This window comes from Melozone crissalis, unplaced genomic scaffold (genome assembly GCF_028551555.1).
Source record: "Melozone crissalis strain CALT ecotype California unplaced genomic scaffold, PUWL_Pcris_2 ptg000009l_1, whole genome shotgun sequence".
Taxonomy (NCBI): domain Eukaryota; kingdom Metazoa; phylum Chordata; class Aves; order Passeriformes; family Passerellidae; genus Melozone; species Melozone crissalis.
This window is the reverse complement of record NW_026535787.1, coordinates 2,008,469-2,031,861: the sequence shown is the minus strand read 5'-3', so window position 1 is coordinate 2,031,861 and position 23,393 is coordinate 2,008,469. Positions and strand designations below refer to the sequence as shown.

The following is a 23,393-nucleotide window of genomic DNA, read 5'->3' as shown; positions in this document are numbered from 1 at the left end:
TCTGCAACTGGAGGATCTTTAAGGTCCCTCCCAGCCCAAACCATCCTGGGATTCTGTGATTAATAAACTCAAGCGCTTCGCTTCGGGAAAGCTGATCCCCACTAAATTAGAAATAAGATATTAGGTATAAAGCACAGTAGGAAAACAGAGCCAGTAATTAACAGATCTGGTACAAACCAGGGAATTATTTCTGAAGCTCATAAAAGCCTTTTCCAAGCCTGGGCCAGCTCACGTTTCTGTCTGTACAAACCTCTGTGCTGGATCACATTGACTGCGCCCGGTGTGAGAAATAATTGTGCACCAGGAGGGAAGAAAAACTCAATATTTAATCTAAAAACATTTTTGCAGAAGCCAAGCCACTAAATTTTAATTTATTACCTTCGGCCTGAAAAAACAGAACAAGGATCTGACCACTTATTTGCTGTGCAAGATGAAAAAAAAAGGTGTGGGGGGAAGGAAAGGCAGCAAATATTAAGGGTTTTCAATGGATCACAAGGCAGCCTTGGAGCTTATTTGCAATCATTTAATTGAAGCACCTGGGGATTTTAGAGGTATTGAATGTGTGGGGTGCAAACATGCACAGAGAAAAACAAGCCAGCATATGAATTTGAACTGCAAGTGGCAGAAAGAAATATGCAGGAAAAGGCCTTTATTGTGGAGTGGGTGAGATTTTAACTCTGGCTGAGAGATTCCCTGAAATGTGCCAGGGCCAGGAGATGTTTCCATCCTGGGTTAGGAACCCCCATCTCCAACCTGCAGAATGACAGGGGCACACTCCAGCTCCATGGAGCCTGTGGCAAAGGCTCCCAAATTCCCCATCCCTGGAGGGACTGGAAAGCCACGTGGATGTGGCACCTGGAGACATGGGGCAGTGGTGGCAGTGCTGGGGAACATCTGGACTTGGATCATATTAAAGCTCTTTTCCAGCTTCAGTGATTCAATGAAACGCCAATGTGATTTTGACTTGCTACACTGAGGCTCCTTGTTCAGGAGCAGAGCAAGAGCAACTTAGGAAAAGATATGGAAGTGAAAGGAACGTGCAGGAAAATAAGTTTTAAATGGAAAACAACTGATCATGGCTAAAACAAGGAAAAAGGAGATGGTTCAGAAACAGACTAGAAATTGATAAGCCAGCCAAACCCAGTTTCATTCTCTGATGTACACCCACTAAGAAAGAAGACAACAAAAAACCCTTCAGTTATCAATTTTAATACTGAACGTGTACTTAAAAGCCAAAAGCACTGGTTAGAGTTTGTCTGTATGCAATTTGAGACAGAAATCTGGGAGGGCTCATGGTTAAAAATAAAGATTCTCTTTTCCCCAGGTGAGTGAAGAACTTCACAAGATGTGCCTGTACTCTATAAAAGCAATTGAGACACAAGAAAATTCTCTGTCCACCTTTTATTTTCTTTAAATGGAACACTTTTCTCTTCAAAACATGTTCCCAAGGCCATTCTTTTTCTTTTTCCCACCTATGCTTTTTGCTTCTCTGCCTCACAATTTTTCCCCAGCCCTCTTCAAGAGTGGCCATTTAATCTTTTTATTTCTTTTCCACCGTGAGGAAAACCAAAATCAATATTGCAGCCAAGAAATGAGGCAGAAATAAAGCAGTTGCATGGACTCACCCGAGCCTGGAGGAGGAGAAGGCCCACAATGAGGTCATTTGGGAAAACAGAACATGAGTTTTGTTTGCTTTTAAGATCTGAGACTGTTCTGTTTCTTCACAACACAGGGGGACTCAAAGCCTATAAAACCTCCAGACAGTTACAAAACAGGGGGTGAGGGATGTTTCCCAAAGTTTCTATGAACTCCTTGGAAGGCTGGCATCAGTTGGACCAGTGTCCAAAGGAGCTGAGTGGATGTCATGAATTATTTCAGAACCACAGAGCCATTAAGGATGGAAAAGTCCTCCAAGACCATCGAGCCCAATTGTTCCCCAGCACTGCCAAGGCCACCACTGCCCCGTGTCCCCAAGTGCCACATCCACGTGGCTTTGGAACGATTCCAGGGATGATGATTCCACCATTCCCTGAGCAAGCTCTGCCACTCACAAACATCCCTAATCCGACCCAAACCCCTCTGCTTCCTTCTCCCAAACTCCTCCCTCCTTCCCTTAGTGGCTTTATGCTTTTAAAACTTCAAAAAAGTCCCTGAGCTGATTCATTAGGAAGATGGTGATTTATGCACTGCTGATGTCAGTGCTGAAACTCAGCAGCTCCCAGCACTGAGGAATTCAGCAAGCTGTTTGGAAGCATTCCCGTACCAAAATCACGCGTTTAAACATGAAAACAATGAGAGCCTACACAAGTCACAGCTCATTCTTCTCCCAGTCAAGTAGGATTTTCCTGTCTGCTCTATACACACCAATTAATAAACATGAAGAAACGCCAGAGGAAAAATATTCACTGTATCCACTTCATACATTTTTAATCACCCTGAAATCAATTCAACACCCTGAACACGGTTTAGAATTCCTGTTTTACAGAGCCGGTAAGCGATGGATCACCTAATTAAATCCAGGAGTGGCATTTCCCAATCAATGGAAGGGGCTGACGTGTAGGCACGTCTCAGAGCAGAAGGAGAAGTAAGGAGAGAGCACCTCAACCCTGCCATTTGCCCCGTGTTCCTCAGTGCTCCCCGTGAAAATGCTGAGGAATGCCAAAAAGAAAGAGAAAAAATATAAAGTTCAATCCCTTTCACAGAGTAGTTCGGAAAGAACATGGTTTGTGTGGCCTAAGAGCTGATCTGTCATTAAAGGCCCAGCATTTCCAGAGAAGAATACAGCAAACTTTTAATTGTCAGCTAATAAGGGAAGCTGAAATCATGCCTAGAATTATCTTTGTCCCACAGAGAGTATGCAAAGGAGGATTAAAAAACAGCAGAAATCCTATGGGAACATCCTTCAGTCACCTGCAACATCGAAGGCCACTGCCTTTCAACATCACAATAAATTAAGGGAACAGTCAGGAGTAAATGAGGTCACTCCTCACATGTGCAGTTGTGTCTGAGGTCTGAACACAAATGACAGGGATTAGGGCAGGAGCACACGTGAGAATCCTTCACCTCCTGTCCTGCCAACAAAACCAAGCGCCAGAGGGCACAGATTCCCTCTGCTCATCATTATGTCCAAACAAATGTTGTGGTTTCACCTTGGGGAAGAAAAAAATGACAAAAGTTGGGAATTTTCAACTTGGGAGTGCTGCAAATAGCCCAGCTCAGGGATGTGTCTTGCTCTTCAGGAGCATGAAGGGGTCCCATGCAGGGAAAGCCCCTCTGCTCTGTGCCAGGCTGGCAGAGCTGGGGCTGCTCCCCTGGAGAGGAGAAGCTCCAGGCAGAGCTCAGAGCCCCTGCAGGGCCTGAAGGGGCTCCAGGAGAGCTGCAGAGGGGCTGGGGACAAGGATGGAGGGACAGGACACAGGGAATGGCTTCCCAGAGGGCAGGGCTGGATGGGAGATTGGCATGGAATTTTCCCAGAGCAGCTGTGGCTGCCCCTGGATCCCTGGCAGTGTCCCAGGCCAGGCTGGACACTGGGGCTTGGAGCAGCCTGGGACAGCGGGAGGTGTCCCTGCCCAAGGCTGGGGACTGGAATGAGATGTTCTTCCAGGTCCCTTGCAGGAGCATCCCCGGATGCTGTGAGCATCCTGCGAGCAGGCGGTGCCGCAGCAGGACCCGAGGAACGCCGTGACACAAACCCCCTGGAGATTCCCCAGCCAGCCCTGCTTCCTTGGCCTCTTGGATTTTATTGCCATTTATTATTTAGGAATAACTGCACCGAACACAGAGCCAGCCTGGCGGAGGTTCATGAATCACAGCATCTTATCAGCATATTAATCAGCTCCTGGGAGGGAGAGGGGAAACGGTGTGAGCTATCACAAACACTTTATAGTTTCACGCTTGAAGTCAAACCAGCTCCAGGAGAGACTGATTCTTCACCCCTGATTCCACACCAATGGGCTAATCTATTTACTGCAGCACTGGTGCCTTCCTGCAGTGCAAGGGTGCAAGGCAATGGGAAGGGTAATGTGCCAGAGGAAAAGCAGGTGCTTCGGCAGCCCCCGCTTGGGGCAGGTAAAGTGAATTGTACCAAGAACAAAAAAAGCAAATTGGAGGCCTTAAATAAATTAGCCTCAATTAAAACAGCAGCTTACATGAAGATCCAACTTAATTACAGTCTGGTTTAATTAAACAGTAAACAAGGCTGAAACACTGCTGCCGATGTTCCAAAACCCGTGGAATTAGCGGAGTGGAAGCCGTCACCAGCCGGGCACGAGGAGCCAGCACTTGGAGCTCAGAGCTGGCACTGGGCAGATGCAGCTCTGCCTGCAGCCAGAACATTCTCCCTGTGCCACCGTCCCTCAGCTCCACAGTTGCTCATCCAGCAGCAGCAAACACTGCCAGCACAAGTTTTCTCCTCCTCTTTCAGTTCCCAACAAAAAACGGGAAAGGAGGGGGGAATTCAACAGATCTGGGCGTTCTAAGGACCCCAAGAGTGAGACACAGGAGAAGCCACAGGTGCTTAATAAATCCCTTAGTTCAAACAATCTTGTTTTCATAAAGATTTCTCCTATGAGTTGAACAATTCTGATTTTATCTCCCCAAGTAACTGTATTTTAAAACTTCCTTTTTTAAATGTAATTATTATTTCCCATAAAAATCCAGCCAATCCTGACCACACTTGAAAAATGATTTAGGAAATAACTGTCCTTCACACTTCCATTAAGGAAGATCAAAATGGAAAAATCAAGAATCTGAATAAACGGATGCTTCAACAAGTACTTGAGTATGTGCCAAGGATTTCCCATTCTCCCTAACTCAAGGATTTCCTATTTTCCCTAACAGCCAATCTGGCAGAAAAAACTGGATTATTTATCTTGCAATAGACCTCTCTCCCTGCTCTGCCAGGAAACAACACAAAAGTCAGAATGAAAAGAAAATCATTAAAACTCATTGTTTCAGACTAAAGATACCATATAGATAAAAACAACACACAAAATATTAAGTAGTATAGAGCATTCACATTTAGCATGAAAAACCCCCCACAAAAGCACAGAATTCAACCTGCCAGTGTCCTGATTACCATCCCTGCTTTCCTCCTGCCTCTACCCCACCTGAGTTTTATTCCACAGCTCTTTTCACAGCTGCTCAGACCACCCTCAGGAGCTGCCTGTCTTTTCTCTACAGAGGCTAAAATTTAAATTTTCTCCTCCTCATTCGCTATAGAACTTTGAGTCTTTCATTACATATTCAAACAAATTCAGATTTAAAAGGGTTTGTAATACTATTTGCCCAGAAAAAAAAAAAAAAATTCTTCTGTTAAGTGCTTTCTGACTTCTATTTTGGGACTTCACTGCAAGAGTTCAGCCCACTGACTCCTCACCTTCCACCTGGGCATGGAACAATCCAGCAGGAATATTCCTGCTGTGCTGTCCCACATTTGTTTCTTTGTTTTACCACTGACATAACCGAGGACCTTGTTTTAATTTTCCCAGTCTGATCTGCCTCCAGCTTTTTCCCCCAAGATTATCCTGCACATCCACCACTGATTGCAGTGCATTTACCACAAATTCTGGAAGACAAATGCCTGAAGGATGGTTTGGGATGAAACCATGGGGGCCACATCCTCCTGATCCCTGCATGGATCAAAGCTGGCACAAGTTGGCCAAGTCAAATTTTACAGAGTTAAGGGCACAGTAGGAACTCCACAGCCATCAACCAGCAGGTCACTTTAGAAGACAACATCCCATTAATGTTGGCACTTGACTAATTCCAAATGGAGTCCTGCAGAATTCATGTGCTCAAGCCCAGGCTGGACAGGGCTTGGAGCAGCCTGGTCTTTGCAAGGTGTCCCTGCTCATTGCAGAAGGTGGAATCAGACGAGCTTTAAGGTCCACTTTCACCTAAAACATTCTGGATTTCCATTAATCCCTTCATCTAAAGCAGAATTCTCCCTCTAAAAGTCTTCTAAAAAAGGTCAAGGTCCAAATTCTGACCAATCTGCACCTCAATATTTAAATTAAATTGTCTCATCAAGTGCCAGAAAGCAGCTGCTAAGACACCCAGGATTGTACGAAAGCAGATACAGAAACGTACATTGAATGGATATTAGGGTGGAGCTTTAGGCAGATGCCAAAAAAAAAAAAATCAAAGTAAAGTGGGAGAGAAGTAGCCTCTTGTGCTGGAAAGTCAAAAAATTCCTGTTATTTCCAGAGCAGGAAAATAACTGTGCACTTATGAGCTTGTTCTATCACCCAGGCACTGCTGGAGTCCACAGTCCTGCACAATGGGGAGATTTTTGAAGAGATTTTTTCACAGAGATTGTTGGGTTTTTTTCAAGCCTCTTGTGCTTTGACTGTGAGACCAAAGTTCCCCCAAGCTACAGTATCTCCAACAAAGCAGCTGCATAAATTGGAATGAGAAAAAGAAAGGATGAATAAAAATGGGGCACATCGCCTTTGAGGAACTCTCTGCTCTGCAGAGTCTCAGACTGGGCTCCTCACAGCCCCACTGATCCACCAGCTGGAAGGGCTGCCAAACCCAACCAGAACATCCATGCACAAAGCAGCTCAGAGTATTTGATGCTCATTCCCATCTGCTGGTGACCACTCTCCTCATCAAAAGCACGTTCCCAAACAATTCCACACATGAGGTGAAAGTCAACGCAAATAGAAAGCAGGAAGCTCTAACACAACATGACACCCAAGAGCTGATTGCATACCCCAAAATAGCATAAAGAGGAGTTTTCCAGGGCTGATTTTGTAAGGGGGTTCAAGATCATAGTAAGTCAAGGTGAACATAAGCCACAGGGAAAACCAGATACACCTGAACTGGGATTTTCTTATTCCAAAGCACCACTTCTGTCCCAAATGAATTCTTTCCATATCAGTACACTTTAAGTTCCCCACTAGTTATGTAATGATGGTAAACATCTTTATCAAGTAATAAGGATGACATTTTTAGACAACTCAGTTCTAAAGAAGGTTTCAAACAGAAAACAGACTTGCTCTTCCACATTAGATTAACTCAACCAAAGCACAACTTGGAATATAAAATAACAACAGTCAATACTGTAGCTTAAGCCACCACCTATCACAATACCTGGATGTTCTCCAAACAAGGGGCTCTTGGCTGTGGGATCCTCATTCCCACAGCTGGATTATTCCAGCCCGTGCACCCCAGTGCTTCAGGGGAGCCCTCCTGCTGGGCTGTCCCAGCACCTGCTGGCATGTTTGTTAATCTAAAGAAAAAAGCCCTTTGGATCCTTTTCCTTAGGATTGCCAGGGCATCCTCTTTGCATGAATTCAGCTCCAGCTCTTCTCACCACCCTTGCTGAAGGGCTTTTCCTGCCAGCCACGTTCCCATCCGGCTCCCTGATGGGAAACCTTTCTCCCTCATTAAGGGATCAGCCACACCACACACAGAGATCACAACAGCCCCAGCCCCTGTCCTACCTGTGTAGGCCATGTTCTTCGGGTTTCCGTAGGGAGCCCCAGGTTGGACGGGGCTGTAAACAGGATTCATGCTGGAAGACCGGGAACTCTGAGGACAAAAGAAAAGCAGAGTTGAGACGGTTGCCTTGGGTTGGCTCCCGAGTCGCTGTCTGTGTGCAGAGCCCTGATAGCATCACCCTGTTAGAATTCCAGACACAGACAGCTGTGAAGGAAGGGATTTACAAGCAGACGTTCCAACCAGATAGCATATTTAATAATTCAACTTTTGGATCTCTCCGCTAATTCCCACAACTTCTCCGGCGCTGCATATTCTGCCTACAAATGCCCCCGGAGCAGATTCATCTTCCACATCCCTGGGCTCAGGACTCATGACCCCACTTCCAGCGTGAGATGAACAAAGAGGAGGAGCCACAAAGCCAGGCAAGGGATTGTCCCCCTTGGAAGAGCGAGCGGTTCTTGGGCGATAAAACCGAGCGCACCGAAGACCTGACCTTTCAGAGAGCGGCAGATGAAAGATCATTTGCCGCTGGCGAGATGGAGAAGGGCAGGTCTTGCTGAGCTTTCAGCGTGAGCTGACTGTGAAAACCTGGAGGCCAAGGCTTGGCTGCTCATGGAAACTCCAACTGGTCCCACAGTTGGAGTTTCCAGGAGCGAGGAGATTTCAGCATCCCTCGTGCTCCCCTCGCTGATAAAAACCACACAGCAGGGTCAGCTTCTTGTGGGTTTTATTGGGAGGAAAGCAAGTGACTTGGGAATTTGTGTCTCCTAACTGTCAGTTAAGCAACTGGCTCAGTTAATTATCTTAATGAAGCACATTCTCAGTTCTGATTAATGGGAAAATCAGTCATTAAGCTTTATTAGGCGACGCATTTGTCTCCGCAGCTATCTAGTGGTAATTTCACACCAGAACCAAACCCATCTCACCTCAAAATCTGGGGGTTTTGCTAAAATGTGTTATTTTACAGTTCATAAATAACACCATTCTCTCGAACAAGTCCCTCATGATAGGGGACACAATTTGTTACATCATTAACTCCTTTCACTTTACCTCGGGAGAGTAAACAAGTCAAACATTACACGTTAGCACCGATTGACTTGACAACAATTAGTGCTTAATTAATTAGCTGTCCCTCCACCCCCAAGTTAGCACTGAAGGAGCCATTCTCCAAGGAAAGGAAATCAGGGTTATAAGCAAATGGGAAGAGAGAGGGAGACTCAGAATTCCACCAGTGGCTTCACTGACACACAGCATTAAGAGCATTAAGAAGATCTTTAATAAAATCAGTGCAAAACCAGGCTGCCCAGATAAGCTGTGGCTGCCCCATCCCTGGAATTGCCCAAAGCCAGGTTGGATGGGGTTTGGAGCATCTGATCTAGTGGAAGATGTCCCTGCCCATGGGACTGGATGAGCTTTAAGGTCCCTTCCAACCCAAACCATTCTGTGATTTTATGGAATAAAATTTAGGATGGTAACTCTTCACCTTTGCATTGTTCCTCCCCAAAAACCACCCAGTGACAGCTGGACCTGCTCCCAGGCAGAGCTGGAATCACAGCTGCTTCTCTAAAGCGCCTTTTCAATGCCAGGCACCATTTCATTTGTACTCTTGTGTGTGTGAAGAGTATAAAAAAATCATAATTCAGGGGAAAAAAATGACAGAGTAAGTGCGGCTTGCATTAGGTGTTGTACCAAACGGTAAAAGCAAAACACTCTTATTGAGAAGGATGAAAGAAAATGCTTTTTATCCCAGATAAAAAGGTTGTAATCGTGGCAGGGGCTTGAGAGCTTGTGAGGAAGAGGTTTGTGCTTCCTCCCTGCTTTGTATGCAGGGTGGGATTTCCAGCCAGCAGGAAAGAGCCCCTGCAAACGGCATTTGGGAGGGATGATTTTCTCTCCCATTCTGCAAGACAATGCCATCCGAAAATACATTTGAAATTCATTGCAGGCACCATGTTGTGGCATTGAAACAGCTACACTGAAATGGGAATAAAACAGGATTAGCAAAATTAAACCTTCTGCACCGCCAGAACCTGCAGAGTTCGCTTGTGGCCACGAATGCCCAACAAAAAGACTACTAAAAATTAATTATAAACAGACAAACACCAGTGCTGCTCTATTGCAGGAGCTCCCAGCGCTCCCTAATCCCTGAGCCAGCCACGCTCAGTTGCTCTGAGAGACTCCAGCAAGGAGTAACTCCAGCAGGAATGCCATGGGAATGAGCTGCTAGCAAACAGTCCCGGGATACTTGGTGCCTGTAACCTGGTTACCTTTTCATCCATTTTATCCTTCCTGTGAAAGTGCAGGGCAGGCTCCCATCACACCAGGGAGGGCAAGCTGAGCCACAGGGGAGGGCGGGAATGGGTCACTGTGGCCTGGGCAGAGCTGGGGAATGGTTGGAGTCCATGAACTTGGAGGGCTTTTCTAACCTTGGAGGGCTTTCCCAGCCTTAATGCCTCTGGGATTCTATGAGTGTGTCCCCTGGGAATCAGGAACATCTCATCCCACTGTTTCCCCTTCACTTGGTGCCTTTGCAAACACTGTGCCCAGATCCCTCCATCTCCACAGTGGAATTTGCAACCCCCATCACTGTGGCAGGAAAAGATCTCCAAGATCATCAAGTCCAACCTCTGGCCCAATCTAAAAGCTAAAAGAATAAAGCAGGCATGGAAAATACAGGAGGTTAACGAAGTTATTATCATTATCTTTTCAGAACAAAGGAATGAAATCTTTACAGAGAAATAAATATATTTTGCAGGGTTTTTAAAACAGTGGCATGGACAGGTTAATCTTTCAGGCTCTCCAAAATTTAAACAGTGGCTCTGAATTGAAAAGAAAAGAGTAAACAATGGAAAAGGGAGCTGTTCTGAACAACAGACATTTTTCCATTTTCTTTCAAGTCATTTCTTGTGTCAAGGTGATTTTCCCTTTAAACTCCCATTGCCTTGTTTTTTGTGCCACTGGGATGCAATGCCTTTTGAGAGCCCCATTCCTTACACTCTGGAGAGAGGGTACTATTTTCTCTACGTGCCAAAAGTAATTTATTTCACATCAGGTGGTGCAGAACCAACATGAGAGAGTATGAACAAAGAAAAGAGATACTTTTCTTCCTTGACCCGCACATCACCTCTTTAAATGAATTTTACACAAATTGCATGCTAATAATATTCAGCCAAAGTCTCCTTGAACAAGAAAAGGCCTCCTGACCTTACACTCCATGCAAATTCCACTAATTTTCTGACAATTTTTTCCCTTAAGTCGTTTGAAGCTTGACCCTCACTTGGGATCCACCAAACAATAATTAAATTACTTTCCAATTCATCTGTTAAAGGTTAATTTAGGCAAGTTACAAGGGTATATCCCACCTTTCCCCAAAAAAAGTCTGGGACAATGGGCAAGAGCTCAGAGATTAGTTTCCACAATGAGCAGCTCCTTCTTTAATTTATTCTTTTTTTAGCGACACCTTAAGAGTTGATTGAACATCTCACAAGGGAAAAAAAATATTGAGCCAGTTATAGAAATAAATGTAACTGTGTTTTATATTATATATATATACGTATATATGTATATATATATGTATAATGAGAACACATCAGGTTGAGACATGGAAACCCAGACCGGTTTGGGTGGGAAAGACCTTAAAGATCATCCAGCTCCAAACCCTGCCATGGGCAGGAACACCTCCCACTATCCCAGGTTGCTTTCTCCTCTCCAGGTGAATTCCTCCAGCTCCCAAAAATTTACATTCTACAGCATCTTCTGTCAGATCCACCTCCAAACCAGGACAGGAGCACTCAGATCTTCACTGAGGAGACTCAAGAAAATGTCCTGGGAGACAAAACTCCAGGGAGCTACCTCCTTATCACTGCTGTTTCCTCTGAGATGAAAAACTAAATGATCAGGCTTTCCAATCAATCAAGAAAAGCCTGACATCTCTCACAGCAACAAGCCCTTTTGTCTTCATTGTATGAAAAATTAAATAGATAATTTATAAGCACAAAGCAGCTCTTGACTTTGGAATTTGCTGACCTCAGAGTGGCCAAAAAAATAAACGCTGAGGCAGGAAAAATCTCGACATTTCGTGTGCTGAAGTTTATGATCTGCTTAAAAGCCAGAGGATCAAAAAATGATAATTCAGTTATTAATTCAATTTAACATTATAGACTGCATATTGAAATATGGTAAAGGAAATCCCTGTCCTCCCTGAAAAGGACTAGGAAGGTGGGATCACTTGTTGCACAGGTGAACCTGAATGTGATGGCAAAACACCTGCACATTGTGTTTGCCTATTTGAAATAGGCAGAGCTTACACAAACCCCCCTCTGAGCCTAAATAAATGAGAAATTATTGAATCATAGACTCACAGACTGGTTTGCATTGGGAGGAACCTCAGCAGGGACACCTTCCACCAGACCAGGTTATTCCAAGTTGAACCAGTTCCCCCACAAGAAATTTCAGAATGAGGAAAACCAAAAGATTCTGGCACAGCTGGGGTTATATTAACTTGTTTCCAGAGAAGAAAATGTCTTAATGCAGATGAATTCTGTGCTGCAAATTCCCAGCCTTTTATCTGCAAGTCTGATGGGTTTCACCAGCAGGTAACCAATAAATACATGTATTTTTTAAAAGATCTAACATATCTGCCCCAGTGAGTCCCAAACCATTCTCAGCAGCTCTCAAACAACTTCCTTGATACATTCCTATTAATTTCTCTAACTTGAGGCCTTGCTGACTTTCCCTTTGGAGATGAACCCTGCTGTACTCTTGTACTTGGTGCTCCCCGACTGAGCCACGGCCTCCTCCAGCTGATTTTCTCCATCCTTTTGTCTTCCCTGCCCTACTTCATTATGCTCTGCTGAAAAGGCTGCTTGGAACACACAGCTTGAAGACACTTCTCTCTGCTCCTTCCTTTCCACAAGCACTGCCTTGGGAGGTTTGGGCTGGCCACCAGGAAAAGCCTGGATTGTAAACATCCATCCCACAACATCACCCAGGCACTGCAAAAAACAAACCAAAATATTCTTACTTATCTTTCTTATCTGAGCTGCTTCAGACCTTTCTCCCAGCCAACCACTGCTCCCTCTCCTAAGAGAAGCTGCACTGCAGGAGTCACACAGAACAACCAGATACAAGAGTAAAACCCATGAAAATACAATTTCTGACACCAATAAATACAATCTTCCCCCCTCCAAGCTCTTTAAAAATGTGAAACAATTGATCACCTCTTTGGCTTTGTTTTACAGATGCAGAGAAGATGCAGGAGAGCAATGGGCTCAAGGGTGGGCTCACTGGGAGTGTTGGAATAGGTGGAATAACCATCCCTGGAAGTGTTCAGGGAACACAGGGCAGTGGTGGCCTTCCCTGAGCTCACAGTTGGACTCAATGGTCTCAGAGGGCTTTTCCAACCTTAATAATTCCATGATTCTAGGGTAAACCAGACCATACTGGCAGGGCCAGGATTCAGGTGTAATACCCATTTTCCATCACATTATCCTCACAGACAAGCTTTAATTTATGTTTTGCTCCAAATTTCCAACCGCTACCACTAGCTAACCTCCCTCAATTTTTATAATTACTCCCCCCAAGATGGGAGAATCCCTCTGAAGCCATATCCCAAATAGTGCAAACATGACTCCTTCCCATGGATCACAACAGGATAAACATTTAAATTTGTCTGGGAGTCAATCACACCGTACAAAGCTGGCACATCACCAATACAATATTCCTGGAATTAAAATCAGATGAGGGCAGAGATATCCTTTTAATAACAGATGGGTCAGGCTTCCCTGGGCTTCATTTGGTCAAATGCACTGTGCTGCAGGTTTTGGCTGTAATTTGTCACGTCCAGCCAGGTTGTTCCTCATTGCTCTCTAACAATCTTCACCCAGGTCCTGTTTTCTGGTCACTTCTGGGATTTGTTCTCTGGCCAAGACTGGAAACCCCAGGCAGGGTGGAGGAGCAGCTCCAGCCCCCCTTTCCCATCAAGCAGCACAGCAAATCTCTCCCTGTCCTCTCCTCTTTCTCTGCTCACACTGATGGATGGACCCAGATGGGTTTAGAGAAACAGGAGGATGAGCAGTGCAAACAGAGGGGATCAATCCTCCCTAACAGTCCCTTCTTCCTTAAATATTTTGGAATCTTGCTTCTGAAACAAAGCAGTACCAGGGAAGATGAAGGAGGGCCCAGGCTAAATCTGTCAGCAGGAAGGGAGCTTTGGCAAGAAGTTTGTTTATCATCGTCTTTTTGTAATTTCGTGTTGGCAAGAGGCTCTGTGTTAACAGGCCCAGGAGCCTGAAAGTCTTTCCCCATCCATAGGACAGGCAGACAGTGGCATTCCCTCACTGCATTTGGAAAGCAAGAGACATGGAAGGAGAAAAACAGACCCCAGATTTATGCTGGGCTTGATGTGCCCCACCAAACCCCAGAAAATACACAGGGCAACTCAGTACCACTTGAAAAATAAGCGAAAGGAGTTGGTGATGTTTTGGGGGAAAGCTGCCAAGGGATGAACAAACAGAACTCAAATTAAGAAATTAAGAAAACATAACAATCATAGGCAGAGCACAGTAGAACAACACATAACCAGCACAACAGAAAGCAAGCTTACACAGATGACCACAATGGAAACCTTTAAATGAAAGCTACAGATGTCTGTAAAGCTGTCCCAGGCCTCAACCACAAGTCACACATTCCATACAGGAATTACCAGACACTGTATGAGGGACAGCAGCCAATAATCAGTGCATGTACAGCAGGATCCCTGACACATGCAGTATGCACTCTATTAGCATATCCATATTTCACAACCACTGGAAAAGCCAAGAACTTTCCAGCCTGCCATTACAGAAGATTTGGAAGGGCTTTTATTCACCTAAACACTTGTTCAGGTTTCCAGTGAATACACCCAGCCCAGGAGGCCAAAACCAGGAATGCTTTTGCAGCAGCACAAAGGAAAGGGCTGAAAGGCCACAGCAAGTCAACAATTAACACTTTTCACAGATTTCTGGACATACCTTCCCAAACTAAAGAGTGGGAAGAGAAGTTTGAAGGAGCTCACAGCTTGCAGTTTGTATCAGGAAAAAAAGAACTACTAAATCCCCAGCCTGTGATGGCTGGAAAACCCAGCTTTGCTTCCTTGTTTCCCATCAGGGGGATAAGACTGGTTTGGGGAATGAATGGCATGGCAGAAATTGCAGATCAGCCATTCCCTTCTTCCTTAAAATAATAGTGAGTGCTGAGAGAAAAAAAAAAAGTTAAAAAAGTCCTGGAAGTGTCTTGGAAATATTAAAAAGGACAAGATTAGTGTGAAGCAGCCAAGCAAATATCTGCCTTCCCATGTGACCATCTGTACTCATCTCTGATCCCTCCTGGCTGCAAGGTCAAGGAGCTGAGGAGCCACTTGAAAAACCAGGGCTCCAGCATCCATGTAGATTAAACAATCACAAAATCACAGATTGGTTTGGCTTGGGAGCCACCTTGAAAATCCTCCAGTTCTACCAACTCCATGGGCAGGGACACCTCCCACTGACCCAGGCTGCTCCAGGCCCATCCAGCCTGGCCTGGGGCACTTCCAGGGATCCAGGGGCAGCCACAGCTTCTGTGGGCACCCTGTGCCAGGGCTGCCCACCCTCACAGGGAACAATCCCTCATTCCCAATCTCCCATCCAGCCCTGCCCTCTGGCAGTGGGAGCCATTCCCTGGGCCCTGTCCCTCCATCCCCTCTCCAGCTCTCTTGGTGCAGTGCCAGGGGAACGCTTGGACTCAATGTCCTCAGAGGCTGCTTCCAAGTTTAACAATTCCATATCTGTACCTATGACTGATAATTTAATTATTCTTAGAATTCAGTGTTGGTTTTACAACACACTCAGGTGTAGCCAGAATAAACCCACCTGGTTTAAGCACACAGAGCTGTCTGTAGCCTCACAGCTTCATATTATAAACTCCACAGAGAACAAAGCCTTTTTATATTGCACAAAAGATCCCAGCACACATTACACAGCAATTCCATGATTTACAGTGCACACCCTTATTTGTGCCTTTTTGAAAAAGAAGGAAAAAAATCAGGCCTTTGATTTGCAACCAATTTGTGACACATTTCTTTTCATGCTGATAAGCCTCATCTCTGCACATAATAAGGCTTTTTTCTGCCATCATTTCTCCCTAACAATTCAATTTTCATCTTAAATGAACTCTATCAATCATACAACAGGTGCACATCACCTACTCAAGAGACAGATTTCCTTTCTCCAGATTTCTCTGTCCTCTGACAATGCCTAAATTGATAATAACTGTGATAAAACCCCCAGTCTGGGAAGGGACTAATTTTGGTAAGATTCTCTCTATTTTTTAATGAATTCACAATTTTTTTTGCCATGCCTGGAAAATAAACTCAGCATTCCCAGAAGATGTTTTGTGAAATACTGGCGGCATGTTTTTCATTTCCTTAATAAACAACAGCAACTGAGCTCCTGATTTCTGTTCAATGATGAATTCAGCTTTAAGAGATGATTCCAACAGCAAGGAAGAGCTAACAGGGGATCTAGAAGGAATTAAATATGTAATAAGCAGCCCAGGAGGCAGCACACACTGTGGGCAGGAGAGAAACCCGACTGGATGTGCATCCTCTGCAAGTGCAGCCCTAAGATATTGGACAATGTGACCAGCACAGGGAACACAGGCAAAGCACAGGGCAGGGCCTGGGCAATCTTCACAGGAATTGCCAGGCAACAGCAGTGAAAAAAATGTCCTTGAGGGGAAGAAAAGGAGGGCAAATTATGAGAGCAGCCACGACCTCTACGATCTGGAGAGCCTGGGAATACACACTTCAGAAAGAACAAACGTTGCACAGCAAGACACTTCCCAAGGTCCTCCTTTTCTCTATATTTTCCCAAATTGACTTCTTCAATAACTACAGAATGATCTGGTTATTCCTTTTCAATTAACAATATGCCTTTAATCACACTTGTAATATATATTTTATATTTTCACTTCTTTACCTAAATGAATTTAAACACAATGGTGCCTGCATTTAGAATCAGAGCACAGTGAATGACACTCCATAAACTATTTCCACACAAATTTCCCAGGGCACAGTGTCCCTCACTGCCATGACTGGGGCTGTGCCATCCCACCAGCATCCCTCAACGTGCAGAACAGCCCTAGTGCAATGCCAGAGGAAGATGGAAGGTACACACAACAAGGAGAGGAAGATGCATTTCATACCCCTCTATTTTCTCTGGAAATTAAAACCCAGCAATGCCAGAGGAAGATGGAAGGTACACAAAACAAGAAGAGCAAGATGCACTTCACACGCCTCTGTTTTCTCTGGAAATTAAAACCCAGCTGTGGCCAGATTTCAGCATCAGCACAACAGTGTCAGATTTGTCCTCCCAGTGTGGCTGAGGGCTATGGAAATGTAGTTACAAAGGCTTTTAGGGTGGCACTTGTCATTTCCCCCTCAGGCAGCAGCTCATCTGTGTGTTCTGTGGGTGTTTGAGCCCTTGGCAGAGGCAGCCCAGGTTTCCCCTGCTCCCACTTTCAGTTTCTAAATGAACACGAGCCCACAGGTATTTCCAGCTCGGTGTGGATCAGCTGCCATTGATGTTCTCACATCCCTCCTTTGTTCAGCTCAGCCAACACTAAAAGCAGCTCTAAAAACACAAAATGTGTGCCTGCTCCTCTCCTGGTCTTTTATCTGATGTAAAGTACCTGTCCACTGGCTGGAAAGAGAAAGGGAGGTCTGATACTGAAGGACAGGAGCACCATTTTGGAAGGATTTTATTCTGCATTTTCACAGGAGAACACAACCTGTTGGCAGAAGCTAAATATTATTATTATTAGCAAAAGGTTCTGTACCCAGCTGGAGCACTGGGATGGGCTGGGAGAGCTCCAGGAGTGTTTGGACACTGCTCTCCTGCACAGGGTGGGATTGTTGGGGTGTCTGTGCAGGACCAGCAGTTGGATTCTGATGCTCAGGATATTCCATGATTCTGTCATCTGTCAAGGCAACCTTGTGGAAGGAACAGAGCACAATTCCCATCCCCACCACAGCAGCAGCTCCACAGCTACACTCCTGAGCTCTTGCTGACCCAGGACTTGTAATCTCCTTCTGCTGGAGCATATTTGATACAAATGCTAATCCTCCTGATTTGCAATTCACTGCTGCCATCTGATCCTGCAAATCTTCTGCAGACATCAGAGCAGGCAAACAGGGAACTGAACACCAGACAGAACTGCTCAGGCTGTGCTACCAATTACCAGCAATTAAGAGGGCACTCAAAAAAATCCTCATCAGCCCCTGAACCACCTTGGAAGTCGGAGCTGGCATCACTGCCAAGCTTCCTGTGCCTCTCCAGGCTTCTGCTCCCCTCTGTGTGAGCCCAGTCCTGGACAATGTGTGCATGGGTGACTGATTCCAGCCAGGCCACAGCCCCACCACGGCTCCAGCAGAGCACAGCCCGTGCTGGGGAGCAATCTTCCAAGGAACTTTGCTCCATGTGGAGGAACAGGATCTCCCCAGAGCTGCAGAAGAACCCTGCAGCTCCAGATCTGTCACCTGCACATGAAAATGCCTGCTGAGGGCTTTGAGACAGTCTGGCAGCCTGGATATGGTGCATTATGGAATCCCAGGCTTTGGGTTGGAAGGGACCTCAAAAACCATCCAGTGCCACCCCTGCCATGGGCAGGGACCCTTCCCCTGTCCCAGGCTGCTCCAAGCCCTGTCCAGCCTGGCCTTGGGCACTGCCAGGGATCCAGGGGCAGCCACAGCTTCTGTGCCAGGGCCTGCCCACCCTCACAGACAGGAATGCCTTCCCAATATTTAATCTAAATTCATCCTCCTTCAGTTTAAAAGCATTCCACCTAGTCCTGTCCCCTGTGCTGAATTCTTCTGCTGCTGCCCTTTTATAAAATATTGTGACAATCCTGAAAATCCTGAAATCAATAGGAAAGCCATGTAAACTGAAGGAAGCTCCTGGAGGAATGCAGGGGGACCAGATTGGAAACTTAGAGGGGGAAATTACCGAAGCAGAGGGAATGCAAAAGCAGCAAGTGCATCTCTGAGTCAAAAACCAGGAACAGAGGCTGAGTCATGGCTGCTATATTTGGTATAAATCCAGAGAAATCATTCCTAAAATAGGTTAACAAAATACTGAGAAGCAGAAAAGGGAAATTCCATCTTGAATATAGAATGAAAAACTCCATCTCAGAGAGTTTAACGTGGTAAGGAAAGCCCTGGGGTCACCAGCATCCAAAGGGAATGAAATACTGGTGTAGCTGAAGAGGATCTTTGTTAGACATAATCCTGCAATTACAAAAGAGCCCCATAAAAATACAGCTCCATTTCCCATCTTGTAATCCAGTCCTTAACACTTGCTTTCACCAGCAAAGAAAAAGCATCCTGTTCTGTTGGGCTTTCTAAGGCTGTGCAGTGTTTGCTCAAAAAACAAAGTAGGGCTTCAGATGAGCAGCAGGAACTCTGGGTTTACTTTCCCAGGGGTGACGAGAACAGTGAGAATGTGCAGCCCTGGAAAGGTTTGGGAACTCTCAACATTCCCCAAAAAAAGGCTTACAGCTGCTCCAGCAGCTTCTGCCCACGACCTCGGATCATTTCCTGCAAAGCTCAAACCCCCTTGGCTGGGTGTTCCCACATCCTGCTCTGTATCCCACACAGCCTGGGCAAATCACTCAATTAATGGCTGTTAATTAGGGCTGCACATCACTTTTTTCTCAGCATCAGCCTTGGGGCAATCCCACATCTCACCCTGCTCTGCTTTGGTGTGACCTGATGGCTGTGCCCACATCCCATGTCCCAGAGAGGGCTGAAGCTGCAGCTGGGCTGGGTTTGGCTCCCTCCTGGCCAGCATTTTGGGGTGACTGGGTTAATGAGGTGACCTGCTGCTCCATATCCCACATGTTCCTGACACGAGTTGGAGACTTCATATGGGTCTGTGTACCTCCTGACAGAGCCATCACCAATCATCCAAACAGCAACTAACAGAGGTTTCATGTTAATCCAAAGCTACTCCACAGAATTAAACTTATCCAGATTTCTAAACTATTCCATGACTCCTTTATTGGGGAAAACCCATGCAATGTGGAATATGGATCTCTGTGAAGCACAAGCACTGGCTTAACTGGAAGCTACAGACCTGAAGGTGACATTATACATAAAGTCCCAGGTCTGCTTGAGAGGAAGTCAGGAGAGATGCACTGAACAGGCTCTTCAAGCATCTAAAAACTTATTCTCTCTTCAGCAGGGAGGCTGAGGAAAGCCTTCCAGCCAGGGAATGCCACTGCCTGTGCCTTGGCAGCTCCCCTGCTCTCATCATCAGCAGCTGCTGGGCCTTGCTGTGCTCCCTCAGCTGCAAACAGCCTGAAGATGAATCACTGTGGGTCCCTGAACTTGCAGAACAAGGCATCATTTTTCCAGCTCCAGCCTTCCATAACTTTTGGCTGGCTGGATCAGCAGCACCATGCCAACAGCAGCTATTTCACCCAAAGATGCTACGAACACATTGCCAGGTTTGGACACAGCAAGAGGACAAGCAAAGATACAGAATCCCAGAATTAGGGTTGGGAGGGCCTCAGAGTTCATCCAGTGCCACCCCTGCCATGGCAGACACCTTCCACTATCCCAGGTTGCTCCAAACCCTGTCCATCCTGGCCTGGGGCACTGCCAGGGATCCAGGGGCAGCCACAGCTGCTCTGGGCACCCTGTGCCAGGGCCTGCCCACCCTCACTGTTCCCTGTGTTCCCAGTATCTGGTCAGATAAATCCACACTCTATCAGGATACGTGTGATTTACTTTCCCTTTCACACCTCTGTCAATAATCAGTGCAAATTCACAGATAAGCAAGTCAAAAGTTCCTGTTCACCGGATTGGAACCTCATTAAAAATATCCATAAAGCAAAACTCAAGGGAAATTACAGTGATCTGCCTTGAAAATGAAAGAAATTTGGCTGTTCCTAAATGATAGGAAGAGGCCATGGAGATGCTCTGAGGGCTGGAGCCAGGCTGGCAGAGCTGGGGGTGCTCACCTGGAGAGGAGGAGGCCCCAGGGAGAGCTCGGAGCCCCTGCAGGGCCTGAGGGGGCTCCAGGAGGGAACATACTCAATCAGCCAACTCCACCACTTGGGAGCTCCCTGGCCCAGAAATCAGCTACAATTTGAGAAGGGGCTCGTGGCTGTCATGGCTTTGTTGGAATTCCCTCTGCCTGGCCCCTCAGATTTCTACATCACATCCAAGGCACCCCAGACAGGGTAAAGTTTCTTTGCGCCCCACTGAGGAGCCACTTTGGGACAGCTGCAAGAGCTCCCCTGTTCCAGAAGTGCTCCAGTGCTTGAGCAGCACAAACAGCTGATGTTTCCTGGGATGAGAGCAGTTGGGATGGCCAGTAAACACTGTCCCTTTTTACTGCTGCCAACATGTGTTTCAGTGTCCCCTTCCGAACCGAGCAGCACAACCTGAACTTGCAGCAACACAAAACACATGGGGGAATTTTCCGCTGGGTTTTATGGCCAGCCCTGGCCACGTCACACAAAGGAGCAGAAAAACAGACAGCACTGCCCAAATCCATCCTTCATTCACCCATCCATAGAAGGGCACCGTGAACTCACGGCTCATTTCAAAGCCAAAGCTGCTCTTTAGAACTCAGATGGGAATCTGGCAAACACCCCTTTTTCCAAAGCATGAATCCTACTTTTCCACTGCAGGCTCATCATAGATAGGGCCAGCTGGGGGAGAGCTAATTCATTTTTTTTTTTCTGAAAGACAGGACCTCCATTCTATGCAAATTAATGTTTAAAATACAGTTTTAGGCTGGAATCTGCAGTTTAGTGATGCCAGCTCAGAGAATGTTCCTCCCCAACCTGTCACCACCAGGTGGGTTTTGGCAGCTCATTTAATGCAGAACTAGAAGAAAATTGGATTCTTTAACCTGAATTTAATATTCATAATTAGGTTTGAACTTCAAAATCAGTTAAATATGAAAACCAAATTTAAAAATGTAATTCCAAGAACATATTTACTTATGGCTTTTGAGCTATTCCAAGGCCAGAGTTGGCTGGGTACCTACACCAGGAGCATATCCTACAGGGTATTTACCAAGAAATTCCAGGGGATTTCTAGTTATTAAAGAAAGACCATCTGACCTGACAACTCCCTTTCCAAAGGCTTCCTGAAACACAGGTGGAAGAGCTGGGAATTATTGTGGGAGAGTTACAAAAGGCATCCCCTCACACTGGGGCTCAGAATCCAACTGGCACCAAGAGGTTTTGCCAGCCCCAAATTAAAAGAACAATATAGCAGTACCCCCATCAGTGGCACAGTGTCTTCCCCACTTATTCTCACGACAGGCACCCCAAAAAAGAGGAATTTTCAGGCTAGGTCAGAACACACAGTCAAGCAGCTTAAGGCACTTCATATTCTCAGGTTCTTTCCCCAACTTCCTGCGGATTTCTCTCATTTTGCCCTTCCCAGCCAAGAACAGCAAATGGAAATCTGCTCCACATCCCTGTGAGATAATGATCTAATACAAGTGGAAAGTATTTCCTTATACCAGGAGAAAACAGCCATCAACAAGACAAAGAGGTGGAATTGCTCGTTCCTAAGTGTTTCCGGATGAGTAGGAAAAAGAAAAAAAAATATGTTCTGGCTCTCCCTGGAACACATCTGAAAGATTTCACTTCTCCTACATCTCAGAACCAAACAAACTGCCACCAAAGCCCCACGTGGTGCTCCTAACTTGGGAATTCTGTACATTCCCTGCTTTATTTTGGGGTTTCTGATGTGTTTTTCCAATAGCAAGAGCTGTGTTTACCGTGAGGGCTGAGCATGCCGTCAGTCATCCGGAAATTCTGCAAACAAACAGCACTTCAGCTCTTCCCTGCCAAGAATAAAATCTTATTTGGGACAGGGAAAAAGCCAGTGCTCTCCAAAGTGAGCAGGGTGACACAGAAATTTGCATCTGTTCACAGGAGGGTTTAAAATATGGATCATTTCATGTAAGAAGAGTCCAAAGGTGGGGAAATGAAAGGCATCAGACTCTGCCTGTGGTCTGCTTGAGGAATGTGAGAGAACCTCCAAAAAATGGGGGAAGGAACAGGACAGCAGGGAGGAGGATGCTCAGTGAAAAACAGAGTCATGGGAAGAAAATGAGTCAAAATCCAAACCAAGAAAAGCTTAAACAAAACTAGAGAACACCTTAAACAAGATAGAAAGTAAAAATAGCACATACAAATCTGTTCCACATTTATTCCAAGTATGGAAGGATTGGGAATTTCCAGACAACTCCATGAGGGAAGAGAAAGCAAATATAGGCTAAAGTCAACAAAACCAAATATTGTTTACTTGAAAAGTCAGGGGAAACTCAGACTGCCCTGTCCATGATATGTTTGAAAATCCTTTATCACATTCACATCTCTCACTATGTAACAGCACAAGACTTGTCCTTATCTTTAACAAGTGTCCTAAGGATTACCATGGAATTAGCCAATGTCTCCTCTCCCATGAAGCAAAGTGGCTGCAATGCTGCAGTGCCCTCACTCAGATAAACAGACACAGCATGGGAAGCAAAATAACTCAGCCCAAATCCTTCAATTGTGGCTAAAGAGTCCAGGACTGGGGAAAAAACCACCTCAAAAAGCTGCTTACCAAAGCCCCAGCGAGACACTATTAAAAAATTAAAGTCATAGGACAATAGGAAAAGGGAATGTTATGGATTAGGGAGCAGTTAAGCAATAGGAAACAGCCTGTATTAAACATGGGATTTCAGACTTCCAAAAGGATGACAGCAAGGTGCTCCCAGAGCCTTTAGAGGGACCAGCAGTGGAAACTGGGAAAGAGACAGAAGAGACAAAGCAATGTTTGTGGAGAGTAAATTATTCATAATAGTCATAATTAAGTTGGGAGATTCAGAGAGCCCTGAGAGAAGCGCAGAGAGTGAAATCAT

General features: G+C 45.6%; 1 protein-coding gene across 2 annotated transcripts in view; it reads right to left on the bottom strand.

Annotated features, from left to right (window-relative positions):
- FAM168A (family with sequence similarity 168 member A) overlaps positions 1–23,393 on the bottom strand; it is a 120,448-nt gene that overhangs the window by 50,347 nt on the left and 46,708 nt on the right. For both annotated transcript variants that reach the window (XM_054270269.1, XM_054270270.1), the window contains exon 3: positions 7,449–7,536. In XM_054270269.1, coding sequence (XP_054126244.1) covers positions 7,449–7,518 — 70 coding nt within the window. In that variant the 5' untranslated portion in view covers positions 7,519–7,536. The remainder of the gene's footprint in view (positions 1–7,448; positions 7,537–23,393) is intronic.